This window comes from Squalius cephalus (assembly GCF_949319135.1).
Source record: "Squalius cephalus genome assembly, chromosome: 1".
Lineage (NCBI taxonomy): Eukaryota > Metazoa > Chordata > Actinopteri > Cypriniformes > Leuciscidae > Squalius > Squalius cephalus.
In genome coordinates, this window is record NC_137122.1 from 35,598,676 (window position 1) to 35,624,712 (window position 26,037).

At 38.1% G+C, this 26,037-nt stretch overlaps 2 protein-coding genes across 3 annotated transcripts in view; one reads left to right on the forward strand and one right to left on the reverse strand.

Moving 5' to 3' along the window:
• LOC307165507 (multidrug resistance-associated protein 1) lies at window positions 1-23,641 on the forward strand. Its single transcript, XM_079883171.1, has 31 exons — window positions 1-355; window positions 5,535-5,711; window positions 7,115-7,240; window positions 7,762-7,899; window positions 12,203-12,328; window positions 12,431-12,492; window positions 12,591-12,722; window positions 12,970-13,176; window positions 14,424-14,601; window positions 14,678-14,839; window positions 15,012-15,104; window positions 15,423-15,626; window positions 15,727-15,873; window positions 15,986-16,073; window positions 17,075-17,144; window positions 17,229-17,355; window positions 17,439-17,615; window positions 17,775-17,942; window positions 18,410-18,593; window positions 18,696-18,768; window positions 18,849-18,966; window positions 19,255-19,462; window positions 19,552-19,862; window positions 19,952-20,151; window positions 20,238-20,364; window positions 20,453-20,554; window positions 20,670-20,816; window positions 20,899-21,057; window positions 21,166-21,332; window positions 21,420-21,614; window positions 21,709-23,641. Exons 1-31 carry the CDS (start codon window positions 314-316, stop codon window positions 21,815-21,817), a joined length of 4,524 nt encoding a protein of 1,507 aa, XP_079739297.1. The 5' UTR covers window positions 1-313; the 3' UTR covers window positions 21,818-23,641.
• abcc1 (ATP binding cassette subfamily C member 1 (ABCC1 blood group)) overlaps window positions 22,757-26,037 on the reverse strand; it is a 23,193-nt gene continuing 19,912 nt past the window's right edge. For both annotated transcript variants that reach the window (XM_079883147.1, XM_079883146.1), the window contains 5 exons: window positions 25,241-25,387; window positions 24,955-25,113; window positions 24,613-24,779; window positions 24,331-24,525; window positions 22,757-24,178 (listed from right to left, as the gene is read on the reverse strand). In XM_079883147.1, coding sequence (XP_079739273.1) covers window positions 24,070-24,178; window positions 24,331-24,525; window positions 24,613-24,779; window positions 24,955-25,113; window positions 25,241-25,387 — 777 coding nt within the window. In that variant the 3' untranslated portion in view covers window positions 22,757-24,069. The remainder of the gene's footprint in view (window positions 24,179-24,330; window positions 24,526-24,612; window positions 24,780-24,954; window positions 25,114-25,240; window positions 25,388-26,037) is intronic.

The window sequence follows — 26,037 nt, forward strand, 5'->3', positions numbered from 1 at the left end:
TGGGCCAGAGCAACGAAAGAGAGCAGGGAAGATAGTTTTACAGAGTCCAAATCTTCCACCCACCTCGCAGGCCAGCACTCATAAACAGGACAGTTACACAAACCTGGACTCAGACTGTAGTTTTGACGAGACGCAAGTCAGGAGAAGGGAGGCTGGCTTACAAAAAAGGGGCTGAAACACGCACACACACAGGCACAGTTACTACCAAAAACACCTACTCTGCCAACAGAGACTACATAGAGAGGAGAGTGGGACACTGCTGAGTCCAGGGAGCAGGGATTTACTACAGGAAGTGAAGAAGAGAGGAACCTGGATGGACACCCTCTGCAGTCTCAGTGGCCTGGACCCTCTCTGGGTGAGTCTCAGATGAATAATAAACTCACTCACTTCAATAGCCTATTAAAACAGAGTTAAAATATATGAAGGTTGCTTAAAAAGAACTGTATCCAGTCATCAGTTTTTGCTATTTATGCCCCTTTATTCTTGGAAAAATCATTGTTTTTGACACTTTAACAGACATTTGGGGTGAGTCATGAATTTTTCATTCATTGACTGAGATTCTTGCAGGACAGAATGCAAAACTTTAATCTTCAGTTGTATGGTTATTCTGTCTCGCTCACACATAACATTTGTTAAATGTGTGAAAATATTTTTACAGCTTTTTTTTGACATGCTTTAAATGTGTGTTTACATTCAAACAGCTGGTATCAGCAAGTGTGCAGTGCATGATGTAACTGGACTTTAAACTATATTTTTAACAATGTTTACAGATGTCCAGTGTTGAAATTCAGGTTAATAAATAAAAGATTACTGAATATACAAGGCTCTTTTAAAATCAGATGTAATGATAATTATTTATTAGGGCCTTCTATGGTACACACTAATCATTAAGCAGTATTTACCATTGCACAATGATTGTGGACCAAATGATGTACATTCAATAGTAACACGCCACATTTTGTAGATGATTTTAAAATTCTAGAGTTGCAGCCCAGCTAATGGAACAATCTCAGAAAGCTGCCAAAATTTACAAACAAAACGTTCTTGCAGTAACATTAACAGACCAAACTTTTAACGCTATATCAGGCTTTATTAATACATTATTAATAAATTATTAGTGCACCGTTCTTTCAAAGTCACTACGGGAAAAGTTTGACCATTGTTGTTTTATAATAACGAATCAACAGTTAATGAATCAAGTTTAGTTTACAGTTTTTCTCAGTCGCTTTGGTGCATTTCTCAAATCATCCTTAATATTTGCAAAGAAGTATGTGCATTCTCAAAACAATTCGTACAAACAGCACCACACCTTGGATTACCTGCAAAAGCCTATAACTTACTCAAAATCTTTAGTTCATCTCTCAAAAGTAAGTATTTATGTCAATAACAATATCAGTGGCATCAGAATGAAAAGTCCTTGTGTCATTGTTCTCAAACAAGAAAGTCAAAATGCGTGTTGTCAATGAAACACTGCACTCTGTTAGTATGTAAACAATGGCAGCAGTTTGGATGACAGTTACTGTATTGAAATGTACAAAGCTGCGCTTCTTCTGTATGCCATATATCCATTTCAAAAGTTATTTATTGAAAGAGACTGGATAGGATTCACAGTTAAACTTTTACTATGGTCTGACAAAAAAAAACAAAAAAAAAAACATTCCAATATTATTGTGATATAGAAAAGAAAAAGAGATAGGGGCACAAAGGCGAAAATACAACATTAGAAAGGCAAACACAGGAAAGTATTTTGCATTTGTATTTTTGCTTTTGCATGCAGCACTGTAGAAGGTTCATGAGATGCAACCTTGAGCTATTTCAGAGAACTGGTTTCTCATTGATTGATCTACATTCTCTTCATAAGTGAATGTCAAGATTAACCTGCACAATCAATTCATGGCACATTTACAAAAAGTCTAATAGAAATGTGTAGAAAATATGCTTGGCAGTTTATGACTACTAGATCAACCATTTTGCATTAATGACTTATACGATGAACTAATGACTAGATGTTTTGAGGGGTAAGACTATTGCACAGAGAACTATTTAATACATTTTGAGCAACATGGCATTAGCAACTGATAATGTAGGAAACTGCAGACAATTGTACATAATCAATTTCATGAATGTACCAAAGCAATCGCAACTTGTTCAAAAGAATGAGAAACTGCTTTTATGATGTGCACAAGTGACTATGATGTGGAGGTTGAACAAGTAGTTTTGAGAATTTCATTTCTGATCTGAGAAATGCACCAAAACAACTGCGAAAAACTGTAATCAGAAGACTGTATATGTATACTGTACCAAGGTGCACACTATGAATACTATGAATGGGAGAAAATACAACACACAATTTGGCAAAATAAGTCATAACTTATAAATAAAAGAGTTGGTATAAACTCAGCTTGCCATAAAAACAGCTAGTGTCCAGACTCACACTTGGCAATGCACATGTGCACTGACTGGACCAACCTGAAACATATGATTTATTCAATCTTATTTGAGCATATGAAGTAACAATGTTTTTGTGGCAGTTCATGTCCGAGTTTGTTGCTGACTTGAAATATGTTATTAAACGTGAGTTTGGAAAACAGATTTTGTGATTATTTCCCCATTCAAGTAGATAAGAGTTGCAATTATGGCCGCGGATGAACTGACTTTCCTTGAATGTCAGTTGTCCAGTGTTTCATTAGTTCTATTGCTTATTTTGTTTTACTGTTGTTAGAATATCATTTTGTGCAATCCTGTTTGACCCAATGGAACATTATTCAGAACATTCATATAACCTAGAAAAAAATAGTTGTTTCTAAAACAACATTGTGAACATTCTCAGAACTTTTTGAAATAGCGTTTTCATAATGTAATGGGAACATAAGAACAACATTCTTAGAACATTACATTTTTAGCTGGGAAAGCATGTGAAATGAGATGAAGAGGTCATGGCTATAAGCTCATGTCTATTGAAGAATGTCTGACAGCATCACTGTTTGACCTGCTTGTGCTTGTGCACAATCAAAATAACATTTATTGATGGCCATTTCCAAAAGAAATAACTTGAGATTTGTGAACTATAAGCCACCCTTACAAATTTCCTCTACATAAATCCAAACATCAGCGGTAAAAATTTTAAACAAAAAAGCATTTTTTTTTTGTGCAGACTGGCAGTCTGTACTCCTACACTTGCAGGAAGGGTACACACACCACTCTGAATCACTTCCTGAGACTGTGGTTGTCATTGGGTTTAGACCAGTGCAAACATAGTCTTAGAGGATGTAGGATGGGTAGAAGACGGTGTCCATTGACCTCCCTGTGGAAAACTGTGACAGTGCTGTGCGCTGCCACATGAATGAGAATCTCTTTCCCTTCCTGGGCCCAGACCACAGTACACCCCCTCATAGATGAGGATATATCCTGGCCAAAACAACAATGTAATGAACAGAGTGTCTCATCTTGAACCTGCAGAGTGTGTTTGGATTGCACTTGCAGGGTTATAGATACTGGTCTAAATAAATAGATATCATATCATACAAGAGTATCATGAGTATCATATTATACACCAAGTAAGCATCATAAAAGTGGTCCATTTGACTTTTGCGCTATATTCCACATTCCTGAAATCATGCAAAACTTGATGTGAAATAAAGACCAAAACTTAAAATCTTGACAACTCTCCTTGGCGCATTCATGAGCAAAAATTTTTAAGACGTTTTATTTGTGAATGAATCATACTTTTGATTCAGACTTTAATAGAATCAGGTCATCCAGTTCACAAAACCAGTATGAATCTGATCCAGCCTTCAATAACTCAAAAATATGGTTGCAACAGTGAACAGATCAATGGAGGGAGAGATTATAAGAACAAGTTAAATTTTGGTCTATTCCTCATAAAAAGTTTTTGCATGACTTTAGAATATTTATGGTGGTTTTGCATCCTTTTCGAAGTGTAAAAGCTTTAATCAGTCTAAAATCTTCTTTTTGTGTTTCATGGAAAAATGGGGTTGGGAACAACATAAGGCTGAGAAAATATGTTCAGATAATGCACCTTGTGAATATGTTCAGAAATCTGTTGAACTTCTCCATCAGCCAATTGTATGTACATGAGCGAACAAGCTTAAACAAAGCTGAGCCTGGTGCTCATGGCCGTTCTCATGGTGTATATGGGGTTTACATTGTGGCTTGCCAAAGGTGCACTTCTTATATACTGCCATACCACAAGACTCCTTCCAACCAGCATGCAGTATTTATCAGAGCTGTGCCATTGCTGGAATAACCACAGCATAAGGCACAGCCAAACAAGTTCTCATTAGTCTAGAGAAAGTTTGAAGAAAAAAAAGAAAGAAAATAAAACGTAACATAACAGCTCTACAGCTACGTTTGGACATCAGCCTATTTTCCAACATAGAAAAGCCAGAAATAACTGAAGAGATACTGTGTGAATTACTGATGTCTGAATAGAACGAGCCTGTGAAATTCAGCTTGAGAGAGAAGTGTTGGCAATGATTTCAAACTGAGTTTGTCCAACTTTGATGTAATCGAAATGCACAGAACAGCATTTTTGTCACATATCAAAGCCTGCTTGTTTTCAACTGTGAAATACTTTTGCATTTACTTTAAATAATGCAGTTTAAAGAAAGCAACACTCACTGCAGACTATCAATCTATCAGATGTGTACAAACTGTACAAACTGTTCTACAATGTCAATATTTGTACACACTACATGCTTTTTGTTCTGCTGCAATGCTTCTGAGTGGAAACAATATCTGCCTACAACAGTGAAATCTTTCAATTAATTTGTTTATTTGTACATTACATTTGTGGAAATTGGTGGTTTTCTACAATCAGAATAGGGGAAAATGAATAGTACCTCACTTTGTCCTAATTATCTTTACAGGTAAACAAGCTGTGAAACTAAAACTAGGATAATACATGCTGCAGATTAAAAGTGCTGGTTGTGTTGGTATCTACAAAATTTGTATTTGACTGTTCATGTGTTGTAATATAAAGCAGCTTTTATGCTGATATGACTATAATATTTTAAACATATTTCGTAAAAGTTCTATTCAATTCCTAGGGCTAAAACAAAGAAAAAAATATTCAATTTGACATTTGAACGACATGTCAAGTCACTGCCTCAAAAAGGATCAGTGCACTTTCATAGAGTTTTTTTTCCTATCATGACTTATAACAACCAAGACAAATCCAGCTATACTCATCATAAACCCACTTGGCAAACAGTGAAGATTTATTACAGGAGCTTTACCTTTCACCTCTCTGCAATTTCACACAATTTGTCTGTTGCAAACACTGCAAGACAACTAATATAAATCACAAATACACAGAGCCATTTGGACTGAACAAATACTGGGGAACATCAATGAACATCCAGCAATCTGATGAATTGTATTTTGTTCACCAAGTAATTCACTATGAGTGAATAAAATCGAATAAGTTGTAAACTGCACCTAGTTATTAATAATTATAGAATCACTCATGTAACAAGTTAAAGAGGACTAATGGTTTAACATTGTGTTTTCAGGACTGGAACGTCACATGGTACACACTACATCCAGACCTCACCCAGTGTTTCCAGCACACAATACTGGTGTGGTTCCCCTGTTTCTATCTCTGGGTTTGTGCCCCTTTCTACTGCTTGTACCTCAAATTCTACGACAATGGACGCATATCTATATCCAGCCTCTGCTGTGCCAAGACGGTGAGTCATACCGGTCATCGAGACTAAAATCTAGTTACCACCTCTCTAAGACCCTGACTTGAATATAGCATCAGTCACCTGAAAAACCCACAGGCTATTGTTGTGTGCATGGCAATGTAGAAATAAGCAGTGTTGGGGGAAAGTTACTATAGCCTAATGCATTACGATATTGCGTTACTCCCTTACAAAGTAACTAATTGCGTTACTAAGTTACTTTTTTAGAAAAGCAACGTTACGTTACTTTTGCGTTACTTTTTTCACCTGGGCAGGGCTTGTTTTTTTAAAACAAAAAAATTATATTTTTGGGCAAATGTAAAGACCCTTTCGCACCTAAAGTGAAATAATAAGCCTCAGGCTGAAGGAAATTCACAGTTGTACAGTGGAGGGAGCAGTTCAAACAAACCTTTTAGCTGTGCTGCTGTTCTGGATAACATCCTATTAATAGGATGCAGGAGAAAAAAGTTTAACACTTACTTTACCAATAAAAACAAAAAAATCATTTTGAGGAATATTGAATCTTTTTTTTGTGCAAGTGAGATGAGTAAATGCATGCTCACATTTAGTCGACTACAATAACCATCATGTTTACACACAACGCCTCTGCACTTCGATTTGTCTCAACATGAGTGACAAGAGAGCTGTCAGTCACTAAATGGGAAAACAAAGTAACTTGCGTTACTTATTTGAAAAAGTAACTCAGGTATTTTGTTGACAATTTTAAAAGTAATGAGTTACTTTAGTTACTTGAAAAAGTAATCTGATTACTTAACTCAAGTTACTTGTAATGAGTTATCCCAACACTGGAAATAAGTGACATTATTAACAAGATCATATAAAACAGATCATATCATATCATACACTTTGACCCAGTTGACATGTAAATCAATTCTAATAGAGCACATACCTTTCAAAAGTTCGGGGTAAGAAGATTTTTTTATTTTTTTATTTTTTTTCAAGAAAGTTTTTTTATTCAAGGACACATTAAATTGATCAAAACTGAAAGTAAAGACCTTTATAATATTACAAAAGATTGTTTTACAAAAACTATGAAGCAGCATAACTCTGTTCAAGATTGATGATAATTAGAAATGTTTATTGAGCAGCAAATCTTCATATTAGAATGATTTCTGAAGGATCGTGTAACACTGAAGACTGAATAATGCTGAAAATTCAGCTTTGACATCACAGAAATAAATTACTTTTAAAATAGATTAAAGTAGAAAAGTTATTTTTATTAACAATAATACTGTTTTACTGATTTTTTAACAAATAAATGCAGCCTAGATGAGCATAAGAGACTTTTAAAAACTTGTGATCGGTAATGCAAGTTAATAACAATTTTTGGGGGCATGACACCACAACGTTGCAGTTAATGCTTACAAGTCTGTGTACATGTCTTGTAGGGTTTGGGTCTCTGTCTGGCTTCCTTTGGTTTCCTGGAGATGGTCTATCTGCTGGTGGAAAGGAGCAGAGATATCAAGCATCACATGGTCTTTCTCCTGAGCCCTATAATTCGCAGCCTTACCATGGTAAATCACAATATTACCATTCTCCTGAACCTCCCCTTTCCATTAAGGACTGTTATGAAATACCATGTTGATTTCAGAAATATAAGGGTCCAAATATATGTTTGGAATTCTATTTCTTTTTTCAATGAACTCTTTTAGAGGATAGTTAAGCTTTATGATCTGTTATATTTAAGCTTGAATGAAGAAATCTCTTTGTGGCTAGACGTCTGGCAGAAGTTTCCTGAAGGGGTCAGGATAAATAAGCTTCTTTTACCTCTGGTCACAGCAGACAGCAGTGTCAACAGTGGTTGTAGTAAATGACTCCCCCGATGGATAAAATGGATAACTCCATTTTAAAGTCCTGACACAGACTAAACATTCACAGTAGTTTATGCTTACCTGCATAGAATCAATACAAAATGTATCAACAAAAACTCCAGGTCTAAGCTATCTAATGGTATTCAGTCCTCTTCTTCTAGTGAGTGTTGGATTTCTCTATTGACCTCAACTAGCACACTGACTAAAATAAACTGTGTCCTCAGATACTGGCAGTGTTGGTGATTCACTTGGAGAGGCTGAGGGGCTTTCGGTCCTCTGTCTTTCTCTTCCTGTTTTGGACGCTGGCAATCGTCTGCTCGCTTGTGCCTCTCAGAGCCAACATACAAGCCATCATAGACGAGGTTTGTATATCCCTAGTATACCAAACGACTGTATAAAAATATATTATAAGCACATATTCTAATTTAGTTTAGTGAAAATAAAAATTGAGAGATATTTTGTCATCTCAGTTTACCTGAGTTCACCCAATATGTACTAAGGGGCTCAAATGTCTGATAGTATTTGAAATCTAATTTAAACCCCAGAAAGTTTTAGGATTCTAAAAAAGATTCTGCACTATTTTAGGAGTGCTGCTGACAATATAATTGTATTACTAATAATAATAGCAATAAAACAGATTCAATTGGAAAAATACAAGCATTTATACTTGTGGTCACAAACTTTTGGACCCCTTTTTGTAGGGTTTCTAATATAAAAGCCATTAATGGTGCTTTGAGAAATGAGTTAATTTGACTTGTTGCCTTAATCTCGGAATTTCTGGCAATACAAAATGTCTATACTTTTGTAACGCGGAGTGTTTCAGAAACAAGGATCCAAGTGCAGTATGGCAGTTTATTAAAAAAAGAACACAAAAACATCCAGGCAACAGGGGGCAGGCAAAAACCAGAGTAAATCCAAACACAGCCGGTGTAAAACAGAACTGAAACCAACTCACACGAAACATCCACTAAGGACAACACCAGATAAATAACTCCAGACAAAGAAACACTTGGGTATATATACACTCAAGGGGAGATTGGAAAACAAGACACACCTGGGAACAATCAGGAACTAATCAACAAGAAAAACTACAAACGACCACAAAGCATGGCACAGAACAGGAAAATAACATAAAAGTCCACACAAGATAAGGGGAACACAAGACAGGAATCATGACAAACTTTGTTGTTCACCCTTTACGTATGCGTAACACGGGCCCTCGAATGGTTTTTCAAATGAATGTTACTCAATCTCACTCTCTAAATTTAACTGTGTTGTGTCTGAGAGCCTAACACAGCGGTGTGTAAACAGAGTGCTTACAGATGGTGCTCTTCTCTGGACAGGCCTGTCGGTTTTCCCTTTCCACTTCCCTCAATGCCCTCTTTGTCTGAAGCTGAGGCAGTGGCGAGAGCAGCCACAATCGCCGCTGGTGTTTTTCTGGGACAGATAGGAGAAGCCGCATACGTCTGCGGATGCTGTTACTGTGTTCATCGGTCTGTCTGTATCTCGTCTGCTGATCCATAATTATGTCATTGCATCTTGTCACAGACTAACAATAAATAGCTTGACACTGGAAGGGGAAATACATATGTAGCTCACATGCCGAGGCAGTATATTGAGTTTGGAATGTATAATCTTTAGGGCTATATTTTGTTATATATATATATTATTTAAGTGGCTACCAGCAGGGCCATTCCAAGCATGGGGCGGGGCCCAGTGTGAGGTAGCGGAAGAGGGGCCCTCCCTCGGTCTGATAGCGTTCCGGGGTGGGGTTAATTTGGGTGGGGTCCTCTTTGGTCCGTTTCACCATGGGGCCCCCTCAACAAAAGTGATAAAAGTATGGCAACAAAACAGGCTCAACCCATATGCCACTTTACAACAGTCTGATGGACCAAAACTGCAAGATTTTAAAATATAAGAAATGTACGCTTTCAAAGATATTATGCTTTGGAATGTATTGTAGTGTAAAGAGGGAGACCTGCAATTAGAAAGTGTGTGTGTGTGTGTGTGTGTGTGTGTGTGTGTGTGTGTGTGTGTGTGTGTGTGTGTGTGTGTCAGAGCCAGATCAGGTCTCCCTCTTTACGTGTAGTAAAAGTGAGTTTCCCAAAATTAAAATACTGACTTTTGAAAACAGATACTTGTAAAATCTAGGCTACTTAAGTACAGTAAGGAAGTAAACATACTGTAAGGAAGTAAAAAAAAAAAAGTAATGAAGCCGTATACAGCTCAGTGATGACATCGTTTACATAGGAACTGAAGCTTGGTTTGTGGTGGGATCTGTTGTGCCCCAAATGAGCCCTCTGGCAATGAGCAGCAGATCCAAAAGAAACAGCAAAATAACTGGTGCTTGGTCCTCTCATACCACGCTGTGGGAGGATATGTTCCCTAACCAATTTGAGTTTCTCTAAACTGTTTAAGCATAAAGTGGGGCAGGCAAATAATCACAGTATCCTGCATTGTGGTGTCCAGAGTTTGGACTGTGACCATTTGAGTGAAGCTTGTGTTTACATACTCTTAAAGAGGCCTGCGCTGCCACTTTCTCTTGTAGCTTGGCCATTTGACACCATTTCTGTCAGAAGTCCATGGGAATGGATGCCTTCTGTGGCCCCTGTAAAACTTTCAGCAGCAGATCCAGGCCTCAGCATATTTTCTCTCTAACAAATCTTGAACCTTGTATTATGCACTGTCTACACACATAGATCAAGTGCTGGGTGGTTAAACTTTGTCCCAAACAACAAATGCGAAAAACTGTAATACAATGACACAAACATCAGCATTATTCCTCTATAAGCAAAAGTGTTTTATAATTCATAAATATTATCTTTAAAGGGGTGGTATAATGCCCTTTTCACAAGATGTAAAATAAGTCTTTGATGTCCCCAGAGTGTGTATGTGAAGTTTTAGCTAAAAATTCCCCACAGATATTTTTATGTTAAAATTGTAAATATTTGAGGGTGAGCACAAACGCACCTTTTTGTGTCTGTTCCTTTAAATGCAAATGAGCTGCTGCTCCCGGCACAGGGGGCGGAGCTTCAACAGCTTGCACTCACACAGACATGCACTGTAAATTTCAAAAACTTTTAGCCTTTTATGTTCAAACCGGATTCAGACAATGATGGAGAGACTCAAGAAGAAGTGACAACATGTAGAAGCAACAGGACGTTTCTGAATGGTTAGTTGATGAATTTATGTAGCTTATGTGTAGTTATCTTCTAGTCATTGATTAGCATATTCTGTCTTGATAATCCATAAATTGTGTTCTGGGGCAGGGTTTATGTAAATTTTAGGGTTGGTGGTGTCACTAACCCAGAGGAATGTTGTGTAGTCCCTATCAGCCATTTATTGTAGTCCTTAAAAAGTGATTTCTTTAAAAGCAAATATCTCCCTTTGCTTTGAACTTTGAGCGTTGTAACTTTGCAGATGTTGTTTATGCTCAAACAGCAATATTACACACTAACTAAAGTTTAAAAAGTTAAATCATAATCAACCACCCCTTTAATTAAATAAAAATACTTGTTCATAATTTATTTGTATAGCCTGCCCAAAAACTGTCTGCACAATTTGGCATGTTTCATTGTGTGAACACTACTACGCAATATGCTAACAAAATCTTCAACAAGTTAATATTTGAATAAAATGTGCAATTTTTCCTATAGGCTGCACAAATATGACAAGAGCATGGATACCAGGAGAAAAATGACAAGATAGCTTCATAGGCCAGTGTCCGATTGAATACTCACTGAACACCATTACCAATAACTTTCTACTATTAGAGGTTGTGAATGAAGAGTCTCAGTCTGTTGGCATGAAGATCTCTCTGTGGTCTGTATTTTTTATACCATGATTTAGTGTTCATAAATAGATTTGTTGTGTCATTAATCCTAGTTTGATGGAACATTTAGGTCATTATAATAAGCTGAGGTCTTTGAAAGGAAGGGCGGGGAACAGCAGGCATCATCCCCAAAAGAACACTCCCCACATCAGCCACCAGTCCCGCCTCTGCACACTGCGGTGAGACAAAGTGGGTGGCTGATCTCAGATCAGCCCTGGTACTAGGGCAGGCAGAAGAGGAAATACGGATTATAGTCCCACAGGAAGCATGCAGGTTATGTGGCGAATGACTCCTTGGGAAATCCCTGGCAAATGTGCATGCATCACTTATGTGCCGGGTATGGCATCTCCACAGAAGGGGAGAATGAAAACATGCAGGGTTATTTAATAATTCATCGTATCGTCATATAATTCAATTTGTCCTAAGAAATCAAGTGGGTTTTTTTTGTTCAGTACTGCCTGGCAGGTCTACAGAAGATCTAAAAATTATTGTTTGATCAAATTTTCATGAAGAAATGAAACATGCATTAAACAAAATATGTATATATAATTATAATATATTAATATAAGCAATTATATATATACTTAGCATGAAAGGTACTTATTTTACAGATGAATTATTAGCTGATTAAAAATACTTTTTACCACAACAAATTCAATATAAGTTTTCATTATGAAATGTTATGTTTTATACTAGTTTATCTAAAATCACCACACAAAAAAGCATGGAAAAAAGAAACATTTATGCTTCCAATTTAAAAATCAGTGCACCGACTGTATTGTTCTCCACACTGTTGTCTACATTCTACTGATATCTAGTCATGTGTGTTTCAGGGTTTCTCTGCGGATGCGATGAGATTCGTGGCATTTTTCACATTCTTCTCTCTCCAGCTGGCTCAGCTCATCCTCAGCTGTTTTGCTGATAAACGCCCAGCAACTTTTAAACCTGTATATGTAAAGGTAGAGTGTCATCAATGTTGATTTCCTTTTATTTTTATGAGTAAACTATTATTTGGAAAACGGTCAAAAAATAATACCTGGAAATATTGCTTTTTGCACTAGAATCCATGTCCAGTTGAGGATGCTTCTTTCCTTTCAAAAATACTTTTCTGGTGGTACGGCAGGTAGAGTCATCTTTTTGTCTCTCATTACATTCTTGTGAAGGTCTGGGGAATAAAAACCCACTGAGATATAGAGAAACACTCATATTTGTGCTCCGCAGATTGGTGGTAAAGGGCTACCGCTCACCTTTAAAAGCTGAAGACCTCTGGCCTCTACGTGAAGAGGATACATCTGAAAAAATCATTTGTGATCTAGAGAAAGAGTGGGCCAAGCAACGCGCCAAACTGCAACAGTAAGACACCTGCTATTTCCTTAACTGCATGTTTTCCATCCTGGGATGATGATTTATACTGTGCACACGTATGAGATTTAGTCAGTAAAATATGTAACATCCATAATTTGCCTGCTCATAACTACTGATTTATTTGTATTATTAGTAACAAAGTGCAACTTTTTTACTGTTGCAACAATGCTATAGCAATGCCATTCCAGAGACTAAAGTACGGTTACAAGTGTTGTGTTCTCTCCTTCAAACACAGGCAAGGGAGCTCTCTGAACGGATCACAAGCTCTTGGTTATAAGCTGAGCGAGCAGAAGCAGCTGCTCAGAAAACTCCATACAGAACAAAGCTCAGGCTTCTGTCTGCTACGCACACTAGCCAAAAACTTTGGCCCCTACTTTCTGACTGGGACTCTCTGTTTGGTCATTCAAGATGCTTTCATGTTCTCCATACCACAAGTGTTAAGGTGAGAGAGGCAGTAATTCTGTCATGGCATATACAGTGATACTGTATAGTGCAAAACATACACCAAGGCTGCATTTATTTGATCAATACAGTAAAACAGCAACATTGTAAAAATATTATTATAATTTAAAATAACTGTTTTCTATTACAATATATATTAAAATGTAATTTACAGCTGTGAAGTCAAAGCATCATAACTACAGTCTTCAGTGTCACATGATCCATCAGAAATAGTTTTCTGTATGCATCATAACCATATGATGGTTCGATGCTCAGGAAACATTTCTTATCATTATCAATGTTGAAAATAGTTGTGCTGCTTAGTTTTTTTGTGGAAACCATTTTTATAAGATTCCTTGATGGATAGAAAGTTCAAAAGAACAGCATTTATTTGAAATAGATTAAAAGTGACAGTAAAGACATTCATAAAAATTCTATTTAATGCATTCTTGCTGAATAAAAGTATGAATGTGTTGACTGCTTTACTACAAAACTTTACTGCACAAGACAAGCTCAAATGTCGAATCTCATCAAATTGTATCCTTTTAAAAATATTTTTCATTGCTATTCATTTCTTTGTGCGCAAAACCAAAACATCTACAGTATGTAAGGCCAATGTGAAAATGTAGAGCAAGAACTTTGGCACGTCATTTTAAATTGTTGTGCAGCAAAAACAGAAATTTGTAAGGGGAAACTTAAATGTCTATGAACTTGTTGCCCTTTCTCAGTATTGAGTGTGAACTCAATACTGAGTTCACACTCAGCCAGCCCCCCAACACCCCCCACATCCTGCTGTGGTACAGCCACACACTGTTAATTTTGTCCCATGCACCACAACGCTAAGGAGAGTCTGCTCTCTGCAGCATCATATTGTTTGTGGCTGAGCTTTAGCCCTAAAAATGCTAAGAAACTGCAGTTGGATCATCAAATTAAGCCACTTCATCTGGCATATAACTAGCCAACAGCAGTGTGGCGGGTTCACTGCTCCAGAACCACAGGAACTGTGGCCATCAAAACACGCCTTTACAGTTCGTGCACTCTGAGAAACGTTGATGCATGTGCCCGGGGTTGTTGTTTGGCTCAGCCATATTTGTTCAGTCCCAGGTTTTTTTTAGGTTTGGCTTGGGTTTGCTGTATTTCAAGTTAAATAAAGACAAAATGAAATTAAATTTAACTTAACTAGCAAAAATGGTGTGCTACTGTTTGGTTGTCAGTAAATCATAACAATGTCTGTTTCTTGTTCTTCAGCCTGCTGCTCGGCTTTGTGAGGGATGAAGACGCCCCCTTGTGGAAGGGTTACCTCTTTGCCTTTCTGATGTTCCTGTTGTCTTGTCTGCAGTCCCTGTTCAACCATCAGTACATGTATACCTGCTTCACGGTGGGCATGAGGGTTAAAACTGCAGTTATGGGCCTAGTGTACAGGAAGGTAGGTTTTTGAACTGTTTACTAAGAAATGCAAAGATTGCATATAATGGTTCTCACATTCATTTTTGTCTCCACAGTCTCTGGTCATCAACAGCGCAGCCCGTAGAACATGTACAGTCGGAGAGATAGTGAACTTGGTTTCGGCTGACACCCAGAAACTCATGGATTTCGTGGTGTACTTCAATGCAGTCTGGGTGGCCCCGATTGAAATCGCCTTATGCCTTTTCTTCCTCTGGCAGGTGAGAAGTGATGCTTCTACGAAGAGATGTGTTCATATGTAAGCTACTACTAATGTTTTGGGGATAAATAAGGTATAAAGATGTCCTAAAATATTTGCACAGTTTTTCTAAGAGTGCAGATTCATTCATTCAAATTCAAATTCATTCATTTCAATGTCTCATCTCTGTACAGCATCTCGGCCCATCTGCGTTGGCTGGCATCGCCACTGTGATTCTCATCTTCCCTTTAAATGGGTTAATTGCCAAAATGAGAAGCAAGCTCCAGGTATCATCCATGTTTTTCCATGGAGTCAAATAACATTTCCATAATATTCGGGCAGCGGCGAGGTCGTGTCGGTACACAGTGTCATCCCAGGAACTTCATGTCTTCTGATAATTTAAAACATGAGCATGAGGCCAGTCAGTCCAGTTCTGTCCATAAAAACCACAGTATTTGTTGTAAAACTGAAATGTCTTTATTAGCTTTGACTGAAACATCTAAAGAATTGAAACTTGCCCATATTGGTTTCTTTCTGGTTTTGTAAACAACTTTGCTTGCATGATTCTCAATTCACACGCGTTTTAACCTGTTTTCTGCTCTCAGGAGGTCCAGATGAAGTACATGGACGGCCGCATTAAGCTTATGAATGAGATTTTGAGCGGAATAAAGATCCTGAAGTTTTATGCCTGGGAGAATGCTTTCAGAGAACGTGTTCTTGGCTACAGGGAAAAAGAGCTAAATGCTTTGAAGAAGTCTCAGATCCTTTACTCAATATCGATCGCCTCCTTCAACTCCTCAACTTTCTTGGTACATTTCATAATTCCTGGATGATTTCATCATCTTAACAAATTCATATAGTCCTATAACAACTGAAAAATTGTAACCTTGTACACCACTTTGCCTTCAGATTGCATTTGCCATGTTTGGAGTGTACGTGTTGATAGATGATAGGCATGTTCTGGATGCTCAGAAGGTCTTTGTGTCCATGGCTCTCATCAATATTCTCAAAGCTCCACTCAGTCAACTGCCCTTCGCAATGAGCACCACCATGCAGGTGAGCAGCATTACTGCAATTCCAATTTTTGAACGCTTATGTATTTATATATTTGTGTATTTTCAAGTCAATTATCAAAAAGAAGTTATCTTTGTTTCTTCTTGTTTCTAAGGCTGTGGTTTCTCTCAAACGTCTCGGAAAGTTTCTCTGTCAAGACGAGCTGAAACCAGATAGTGTGGAGAGAGCTCCCTACAATCCTGGTGAGTGCATTAGCTTGTCATTGTTTTCAAACTTTCCTGAAGCTTATAAAATGCTTTATATGCCTTAGATGACCAACATTGTTATACATGTTGAGCAGTAAAGAGATTTTTCCCTATCAATGTGATGGTGGAATGCTAATGCAGGAAGCCATAACAAAACCCGACATTCAAAAAACAAAAATAATGAGTTACTGATCTGCCAAAAAGACCCACCTTGAAGAATATTTTTGCAGTTCTAATACAAGACATGGCCATTTGTGCAGGCAGTCAGTCAGTCAGAAACATTCATTTAAATGCTGTAATTCAGCAAACACTACAAGGAAATTGTGCGGCTAGGAGGTGGGTGTTGGTAGTGGCTGAAATGCGTATGATGATTTCATGCAGTGGTCACTGGAAGGGGATTTTCAGCTTTGGAGCTGTAATTATATTTATATTACTTTTTCCACATTTTTGTGTGTTAAAGACACATTTTAAAATGCAACTTTTTTTTATATCAAAGGTCAAAGAGAAGTTTTTGTGAGAATGCTTGTGTCTTTCTCTCTACTTTATCTGAATATTGAAGACAAGCCAATAATATACCGTGGAAAATGAAATTTGTCAATTTACTCACCTTCATGGCTTGTATGGCTTTCTTTCTTCCATATAACCAAAAGGATTTGTCTTTTTCTCTCATGAAAAAGACATGGATTTTTAGAATTTTCATGGTTTCAGTGAAAATAATTTTAGTCTATGCCTCTCACAAAGTTTCATAGACTTCAAGCAGTCCATGAAACTCAAATGTCTTCAAAATATTTTAAATATAATGTGATTGTGCAAGAGTTGTATAGAACGCTTTTATTATGGTATCTTTGTATTTTGAAGCTTGAAAACTCTCATTCACTGCAACTGCACTGAAAAGAGCATGGAAAAATCTTCCAAATGTATTCAAATATTCTGCAGAGTAGAGAAAGTCATACAGGTTTGGAACATGAGCTCACCTATTCATTTCCTTCTTTTGTCAGATGTCGATGGTGTTGTTATTGATAACGGCACTTTCAGCTGGTCTAAAGATAGTACACCATGTCTCAGGAGGTAGGTGACTTTGAATATATATTTGTAGATCCACCATTTCTAAGCATATGAAGACAATAATCTGGCAACGATTCATTTCTGCAGGATCAATGTCAAAGTGCCACGTGGTTCACTGGTGGCTGTGGTAGGTCATGTGGGCAGTGGAAAATCCTCTCTTCTGTCTGCGATGTTGGGAGAGATGGAAAAGAAAAGTGGCCACGTCACAGTTACAGTAAATCATTCAGGAACATTATTAAAAATATATTGGCATCATTCACATATTCCACATATAATATTAGTAGCTCTTTCTTTCAGGGCTCTGTGGCTTACGTGCCTCAGCAAGCATGGATCCAGAACGACACTCTGAAAGGCAACATTTTGTTTGGACATGAAAGGAAAGACAGCTGGTACCAGAAAGTGGTGGAGGCCTGTGCTCTCTTACCAGACCTGGAGATCCTACCCGGAGGAGACTCGACAGAGATTGGAGAGAAGGTAAACATAGATTGAGAATGACTGTTACACCGTGTCTGAACCAGACATGATAGAATAAAGTGTAAAGCTATAAAAAATAAATCACATTTATTTTAAATTTCAAATATGCAGGGATACCAGCAGAGTAAAACTCCCACTACATTTCTACAATGTTCACAGGGGCTGAATCTGTCAGGAGGTCAGAAACAGAGAGTGAGTCTGGCACGCGCAGTCTACAAGAAGGCTGATATCTATCTGATGGATGATCCCTTGTCAGCTGTGGATGCACATGTGGGTCAGCACATCTTCAAAAAGGTCATTGGACCTAATGGAGTTCTTAAAAATAAGGTAAAATTAAAATAATATGAGTAAGATGAGTAACAAAATATGTGACCCTAAAAACTAATATGTGAAATGCTACATTCTAAATTAAAGTAGGAAAATATGGTGAATCGCAATTTGAATGCAAGTAGAATTAAAATAAACTGAAATTCAAAATGCAAAGTGTGATTTTAAACTAGAAAAGCAAGTTTAGATTAAAAATAAAATAAAATAAAAAGCTTTAAAGGTTGACATGCTAGACAGACAGATAGGATTACCTGTCCTGAATTTCTTTGAATTGTAGTTTAGCCAATTTCTCGTCCTGTCATTCCAATTAAACTTTATGTGGATGTGGACAATTTAACTTGAATTCCAACTCTTAAATGAAAAGGGAACGTTCTTCAATTCTGAATTTTGTCCAACCCTGCAACAGACATGAAAAGGCTTAAAATAAACGAACTAACTAGCTTATTTAATAATGCTCCCTAAAACAGACTCGTATCCTGGTGACCCACGGGCTGAGCTTCTTGCCCCAGGCTGACCTGATCCTGGTGATGGCTGATGGAGAAATCACAGAGATGGGCTCTTATGCCGAGCTTTTGAGCAGGCAAAACGCCTTTGCTGACTTCGTTCAAGCCTTTTCTGTTTGCGAACGCAAGGAAAGTGCCACCCACAGAGGTAAGATAAAAAAGATTGAGTGCAGCTTAACAAATGACTAAACACTATATAACACTATTTCCATGTTAACATGGTTAAAAATGCAGATTCACTTTGTTTTAGGGACCAGGAAATCAGTCTCTCGTCTCAGCATGACAGACTTCTCAATTGACCTCTCCCAGGAGCAACTCATCAGGTAACCAAGTTTTGAAAATGCAAGTGAAACCGTTGTTGAAGAATACATATCCACCTTTCTGTCAATTTTATTTAATGAAGTGGAGACATGGGAAGTGCCAGTATACAAACCATGGAGGCCATATCTAACACAGAACATGAGCAGGACCAAGAGGAAACTGGGAGACTGACCCAGGCAGACAAAGCCCATACAGGCCGAGTAAGTTATAGAGACACATCCACAGACACTGCAAACAATGGGTAAACACATCAAAATATACCTTCATATGTAACCAACAGCCAGAGAATTGGATTGGAAGGTCAATTTTAAAGTTCAGCTACAGCGTCAAGCGTTTCAGATGCTCTCGTGTCACCACAAAGATCTAATTTCAACCCCTGATTACAGGCCTTTGGCCTTCATTGTTCCGAACACCATAATATAGCTTGAAAGTGCACTATATCATCCAGAGTACTGTTCCTCACACATTCTTCATAATGGGTCACACAGGTGAAACTGGAGCTGTATGTGGAGTACTTCAGGACCATTGGCCTGGCCCTCATCATCCCCATCATCTTCCTCTATGCGTTTCAGCAGGCTGCCTCCCTGGCCTACAACTACTGGCTAAGCCTGTGGGCAGATGAGCCGGTTGTAAATGGAACTCAGGTCAACACAGATCTGAAGCTTGGTGTTTTTGGAGCTCTCGGCTTTGCACAGGGTTAAATATCCTTTATATTTCTCAACCTTCATGGAGTATCCTTGGGCTTTGTATTGTTCTTGATGATTAACTGTGATGTCGTACTGCAGGCACTGCAATTTTTGGGACGACTGTGGCTATTTCACTTGGAGGAATAATTGCGTCCCAGCATCTTCATTTGGACCTTCTCAACAATGTACTTCACTCTCCCATGTCATTCTTTGAGAGTACACCCAGTGGTAATCTTCTCAATCGTTTCTCGAAAGAGATAGACGCCATTGACTGCATGATCCCTGATGGTCTAAAGATGATGCTGGGCTATGTGTTCAAACTTCTGGAAGTTTGCATTATCGTGCTGATGGCAACTCCTTTTGCAGGAGTGATCATACTGCCACTGACTCTCTTCTATGTCTTTATCCAGGTATGCTACTACAGATTGCTCAGCAGGCAAGAGTATTATAACAAGGAGCACCAGTCATTTATCTGACATCTATTCTCCTGTGTTTTCAGAGCTTCTACGTGGCCACGTCCTGTCAGTTGCGCAGACTAGAGTCGGTGAGCCGTTCACCCATCTATACTCATTTCAACGAGACAGTTCAAGGAGCCAGCGTGATCCGGGCCTTTGGTGAACAGCCTAGGTTCATCCTAGTGGCTAACAGCCGAGTGGACCACAATCAAACGTCTTATTTCCCAAGATTTGTGGCCACCAGGTCAGATTCAGTCTTATTCATTCTTTGTTACTAGACCTGGCCCTTCAATCTAACTCTGTACAATATCTTCAATGTTATTCCAAAAGGTGGCTGGCAGTAAATCTAGAGTTTCTGGGTAACTTGCTGGTCCTTGCTGCAGCTATCCTCTCTGTTTTGGGAAGGGCGACTTTAAGCCCTGGAATCGTAGGGCTAGCTGTGTCCCACTCTCTCCAGGTAAGGAACTCATTAAGCAAGTCAAAAAGCCATGCATGTTATTTTCTGCCTATTAGGGAAGAAGTTCTCAAGAAAAAATACATTTCAGGTAACTGGGATCCTGAGCTGGATTGTGAGGGCATGGACTGATGTAGAAAACAACATTGTGTCTGTTGAGCGAGTGAAGGAATATGCCGAAACAAAAAAGGAGGTAATGTTGGTTTAAATGCTTTGTTTTTCACATAAATTGCTTTATGCAAAGTGACCCCAAAGTATATTTTTACATTCATTCTTGAGGTCACTAAGTCTGTCTTGGGTTGTCGCAGGCACCATGGACCTTCGAGGACAGTCCTCTCCCGTCACACTGGCCCAGATCAGGATCCATTGGATTCCAGGAATATGGACTTCAGTACCGCAGGGGTCTTGACTGGGCCTTGAAAGAAATTTCCCTCAGTGTTAATGAGAAAGAAAAAGTAAATAACATCTGGAGGAAATAAACACATTTTGTGTTTTTACTTTTTATTACGTACTAAGCCGTTCATCTAATCCACTCAGGTTGGAATTGTGGGAAGAACAGGGGCTGGAAAATCATCCCTAGCTCTCGGAATATTCCGGATCCTTGAGGCAGCAAAAGGAAAGATCTACATAGATGGGATAAACATTGCAGAGATTGGATTGCATGAACTGAGATCTCGTATCACCATCATCCCACAGGTACAGCTGAAAATGGAAAAATATTTAATAGCAAAGCAATGACACAAACTTTCAAAAAAAGATTCAATGATTGAGTGCTTTAATTACAACCACACCTTTTTGCCCAAGGATCCCGTGCTGTTCTCAGGTTCCTTGCGTATGAATCTGGATCCCTTTGATGGCTACACTGATGAGGAGGTGTGGAGATCTCTAGAACTCGCACACCTCAAGAACTTTGTGTCTGGCCTTCCTGACAAACTCAACCATGAGTGTTCAGAGGGTGGAGAGAATCTCAGGTACAAACTCTTGACAAGATTCCTCCCTCTTTGTCACTTGACTAATACCTGATCTGATTGTTTCTGACTGGATATTCTGGGCTTCAGTTTGGGTCAGCGGCAGCTGGTTTGCCTGGCTCGAGCTCTCCTCAGGAAAACCAAGATTCTGGTTTTGGATGAAGCCACTGCAGCTGTGGATCTGGAGACGGACAATCTGATACAGTCCACTATCCGAACTCAGTTTGAGGACTGCACCGTTCTGACCATCGCACATCGCCTCAACACCATCATGGACTACACAAGGTGCAAAAAAAGTGCACATATGTATTTCTAAGTAGAATACTATTATGATTAATGACAGTGTTCTAACCAAGTCCTATTCAACTGTTCCCAACAGGGTGATTGTGATGGACAGAGGGCACATCACAGAGATGGACTCTCCATCCAATCTGATCTCTCAGCGTGGTCAGTTCTACCGAATGTGCCGCGAGGCTGGGCTAGTGTGAACCTGTAAAAGAACCACCGGTGACAGAATCAACTCTTCACTCGTGAGAGACTATGAAAATAATGGTGCAGAACATCTCACCAATACACCTTCTGAGACTACCTGAAACTTTTCATCACAGTACTTACCAAAGGGCATGTCTTGCCTTCTCAATCAAGAGAAGCACAAAGCTCAGGATGAAGAGGTATTGTCCGTAATAGCCGTTCTACAAGAGCAGGTGCCCACATTTTCTCCAGTATTACAGAAGCGGTGTGCTTCAGCATTATCCTGCTGAATCTTTAAATGACGTCTGAGATGCTAAAGGAACAGACTGATTCTCTCATGTCGTCAACATTCTCATCTCAGAAAATGAAGACTTGAGTAACATTAATGTACTGCAGAGGTCAAAATAATGCACACTTCAGATGGTCAGACAGTATGCATGCATAGCCATGTCCACCGTCTCCCATTGCTGTCAAATTGAAGTTTTGTAGAAGATTCTGAAAAGACACAGCTATAGAACTAGTCACAATTCTACTTGAAGGAGTTTATTAATCATCATGTCAGCACATTAAACCCTAAATTCTTATAAAGGTGAAAGATGCAAGCTATTTATGATGTGAGAAACATCGATTCATGTTAAAAACAATGCAAGTCATCCTTATAAAGAATTTGTCTGTTTTAATACTAGTACGTTTTCCATACTCTAAAACTTTACGTCAGTATTTATGTATTTTGTACTGTATGATAACTGTATTTTTATATATTTATAACCTTTCCATGCACACTTCATGTGTGATTGTCAGACTTGAAAATGCTATTTGTATTCTCTGGACCGCTTCAGTAAAATAAATGTTGGTAGTATTGATTAAAGTAATTGTTTTCTTTCTCTCTCAGAAGAACAGGCTCTTAAACGGTTAAGTACAATGAGATAAAAGATGAGAAAAACAGAGACTATGGGCTCTTTACAAAAATTTATTCATATGTCCCCTTTACATAGCTTGATTTAGGAAACTAAGTACACTTAAAACTAGTGCATGTATACAAATATCAAATAATTATTACCTTTATGCTTACATACAAATCATACCAGTATGTAACATTTTTATTTTTTTTCATTTAAAGTCTGTCTTTATCAGTTCTTTTAAAAAAACAAAATTGGCCTTGACAAAAAAACTCAAAAGGCTTAAATGATCTAGAGTGGAGGAACTGATGAATGAAACAACATGGCGCACTCAAGCGTACATTCAACAGATATATGGTATACAGCACACCGAGTGAAGCACACAGCACGCAGCTCAGCGGTTACAGCAATCTGCAAGACAACCTGTCCTTACAGAACTACTACAATTTGGGTATCTGACCTTAAATTGGTTTTGACCTTTTTTTACACAGAACAATAAGTGCATTCATTGTTTTTGGTAAAATGACCACTGAAAAACAGTAACAGTAAACAAGGATCATAAATCAAATACGGCAGCTAAATACATTCACCAACGAAAGCAGTAGGCCAATGTAGCCTCTACTGCATGATAATGGTAAGAAGAGGCTTAAGTCACCATCATTGGGTAATACCCAGTAATAAATATGTTATATGATAAAATAATATTATATGAATAAAAAGAAATATATTGTAACAGATATTCTTAAAGTATAAATAAAGTTTAATTGAGAGAAAACAATGGCTATCTGGAGATAAAACTCAAATGTCTCTTTTTACAGAACTTAACTTTGATGATGAGAATAGCTTCAAATATGAACTTTGGCGTGGGATGAAGCCCCTCATGCTCATGGAGGGATTTCACAGCAGCTGTTTGGTCAGTATACAACTGACCATTGCATCAAAGGTACACTGCACAGAGAAACTTTGTTCTTTACTCCAAGTGGTTTCCATCAGTAAACAACTACCAGAAAAAGCGTGGTTTAGAGTTCAAATTAGAAGTCTTTAAAATGAAAACTGACAACAAATACAGTGATGAGGAAATCAAACTAGTTTCAAACATCCCAAATGTTGGCATCACACAAACTTCAAAAGCTGCGAAACCTTTCAAATGCGACTGAAAAACGGAGGGCTACAGTAGCTGAGGAGTGGAAGAAGGGAGTGGTGTCATATTCACACTGTGTGTGTGTGTGTGTGTGTGTGTGTGCGTGTAAGAGCTCCAGGCCCACAGAAGAGGTACCTTTAGAGTCCACATCTCACCAGGTCCACTCTCCATGGGCTCTACCCAGTGAAATGTCCTAGATGAACAGAGGGCTCTTCAGCCCCTCTAATTATTAGACCAAACCTGAGTCTTTGGCCATCTTGTAGAAAATTCCCTTCTTGGCAATTAAACTGGATGGAGAATCAAATTCTGCCATCTTGCCTTTATCGAGAACCAGCACCCTTGAGGGAAAAAAAAATATTTATTTGCATAAATATTTATTAAATATTATTATATAATAACAAAAAATTGTTGTTGTTTTAAATTATGTATTTTTTATTTGATATTTTTGCAAATTCATAGAACAAAAACAAAGAATAAGTATGCAGATTACCTTGTGTAGTCCATGATGGTGTTGAGGCGATGTGCGATGGTCAGAACGGTGCAGTCCTCAAACTGAGTTCGGATAGTGGACTGTATCAGATTGTCCGTCTCCAGATCCACAGCTGCAGTGGCTTCATCCAAAACCAGAATCTTGGTTTTCCTGAGGAGAGCTCGAGCCAGGCAAACCAGCTGCCGCTGACCCAAACTGAAGCCCAGAATATCCAGTCAAAAACAATCAGATCAGGTATTAGTCAAGTGATAAAGAGGGAGGAATCTTGTCAAGAGTTTGTACCTGAGATTCTCTCCACCCTCTGAACACTCATGGTTGAGCTTGTCAGGAAGGCCAGACACAAAGTTCTTGAGGTGTGCGAGTTCCAGAGATCTCCACACCTCCTCATCAGTGTAGCCATCAAAGGGATCCAGATTCATACGCAAGGAACCTGAGAACAGCACGGGATCCTGAGAAAAAACAAAAGACAAACAAAAATAGCATAGTTCAATTGTCATTGGCAAGTAAACAGGGAAAAATATATATATATTCTGAAAGGAAACCAACAATGTGACAACTGTATTATTGATAACAGCAATAACAGAGTGACTTAAATGAGTGTTTAGGTCTATTCAAGCGCAATACCTGAGGAATGATTGTGATTCTGGATCGTAGCTCATGCAAGCCCAGCTCAGCAATGTTCACTCCATCTATACACATCTCTCCCTGAGCTGCCTCAATGATGCGGAAGAGCCCTAATGTCAGAGAGGACTTTCCTGCTCCGGTCCTACCCACAATTCCCACCTAAGAAAAACACACAAACCATACATACATGATTGACTTTGTAGGTGAAAAGATTCCTAAATGAACATTGTTTACTGATCAAGTCAAAGCATGAACAGATTTTAGATACTGAAATGGTTTCACACACTTTTTCTCCTCCCTCAATGTTGACCGAGATATCACAAATAGCCAGCTCTAAGTCCTCTCTGTATCTCAAGCCAAAGTTGCGGATTTCAATGTGACCAACTGTCGGCCAGCCAGCAGGAAGAGTTGAATTCTCCAACCTCCATTCAGCCTGTGAACAGGGACATCAATACAGCACAGACCAATCACATCTCAACAATCCATCTTTAACACTGAAATAAATGATTGAAAGTAAATAAAGTTAACTTTGACATGAACTATAACATTTCATAGCAGACATCTAATACTATTTTAATCTGCTAATTACACTACCATTCGAACATTTGGGGTTGGTACGATTCTTAGATGTTTTTTAAAGTCTCTTATGCTCACCAAGGTTGCCTTTATTTTACAGTAAAAAAGTAAGATTTTGAAATATTATTACAATTTAAAATAACTTTTCTAATTTAATATATTTTAAAATGTAATTTATTCCTGTGAATTTTTTTTTTGCGTCATTACTCTAGTCTTCAGTGTCACATGATCCTTCAGAAATCATTATAATATGCCGATTTGATGCTCAAGAAACATTTATTATTATCAAATTTTGAAAACAGTTGTGCTGCTTAATATTTTTTGTGGAAAACGTGATACATTTTTGTTTCAGGATTCTTTGATGGATAGAAAGTTCAAAAGACAAGTATTTATTTGAAAAAGAATGCTTTTGTGACATTTAGATGTATTTAATGCATCCTTGCTTAATAAATTAATTTTAAAAAAATGACTGACCCCAAACTTTTGAATGGTAGTGTATACAATTAA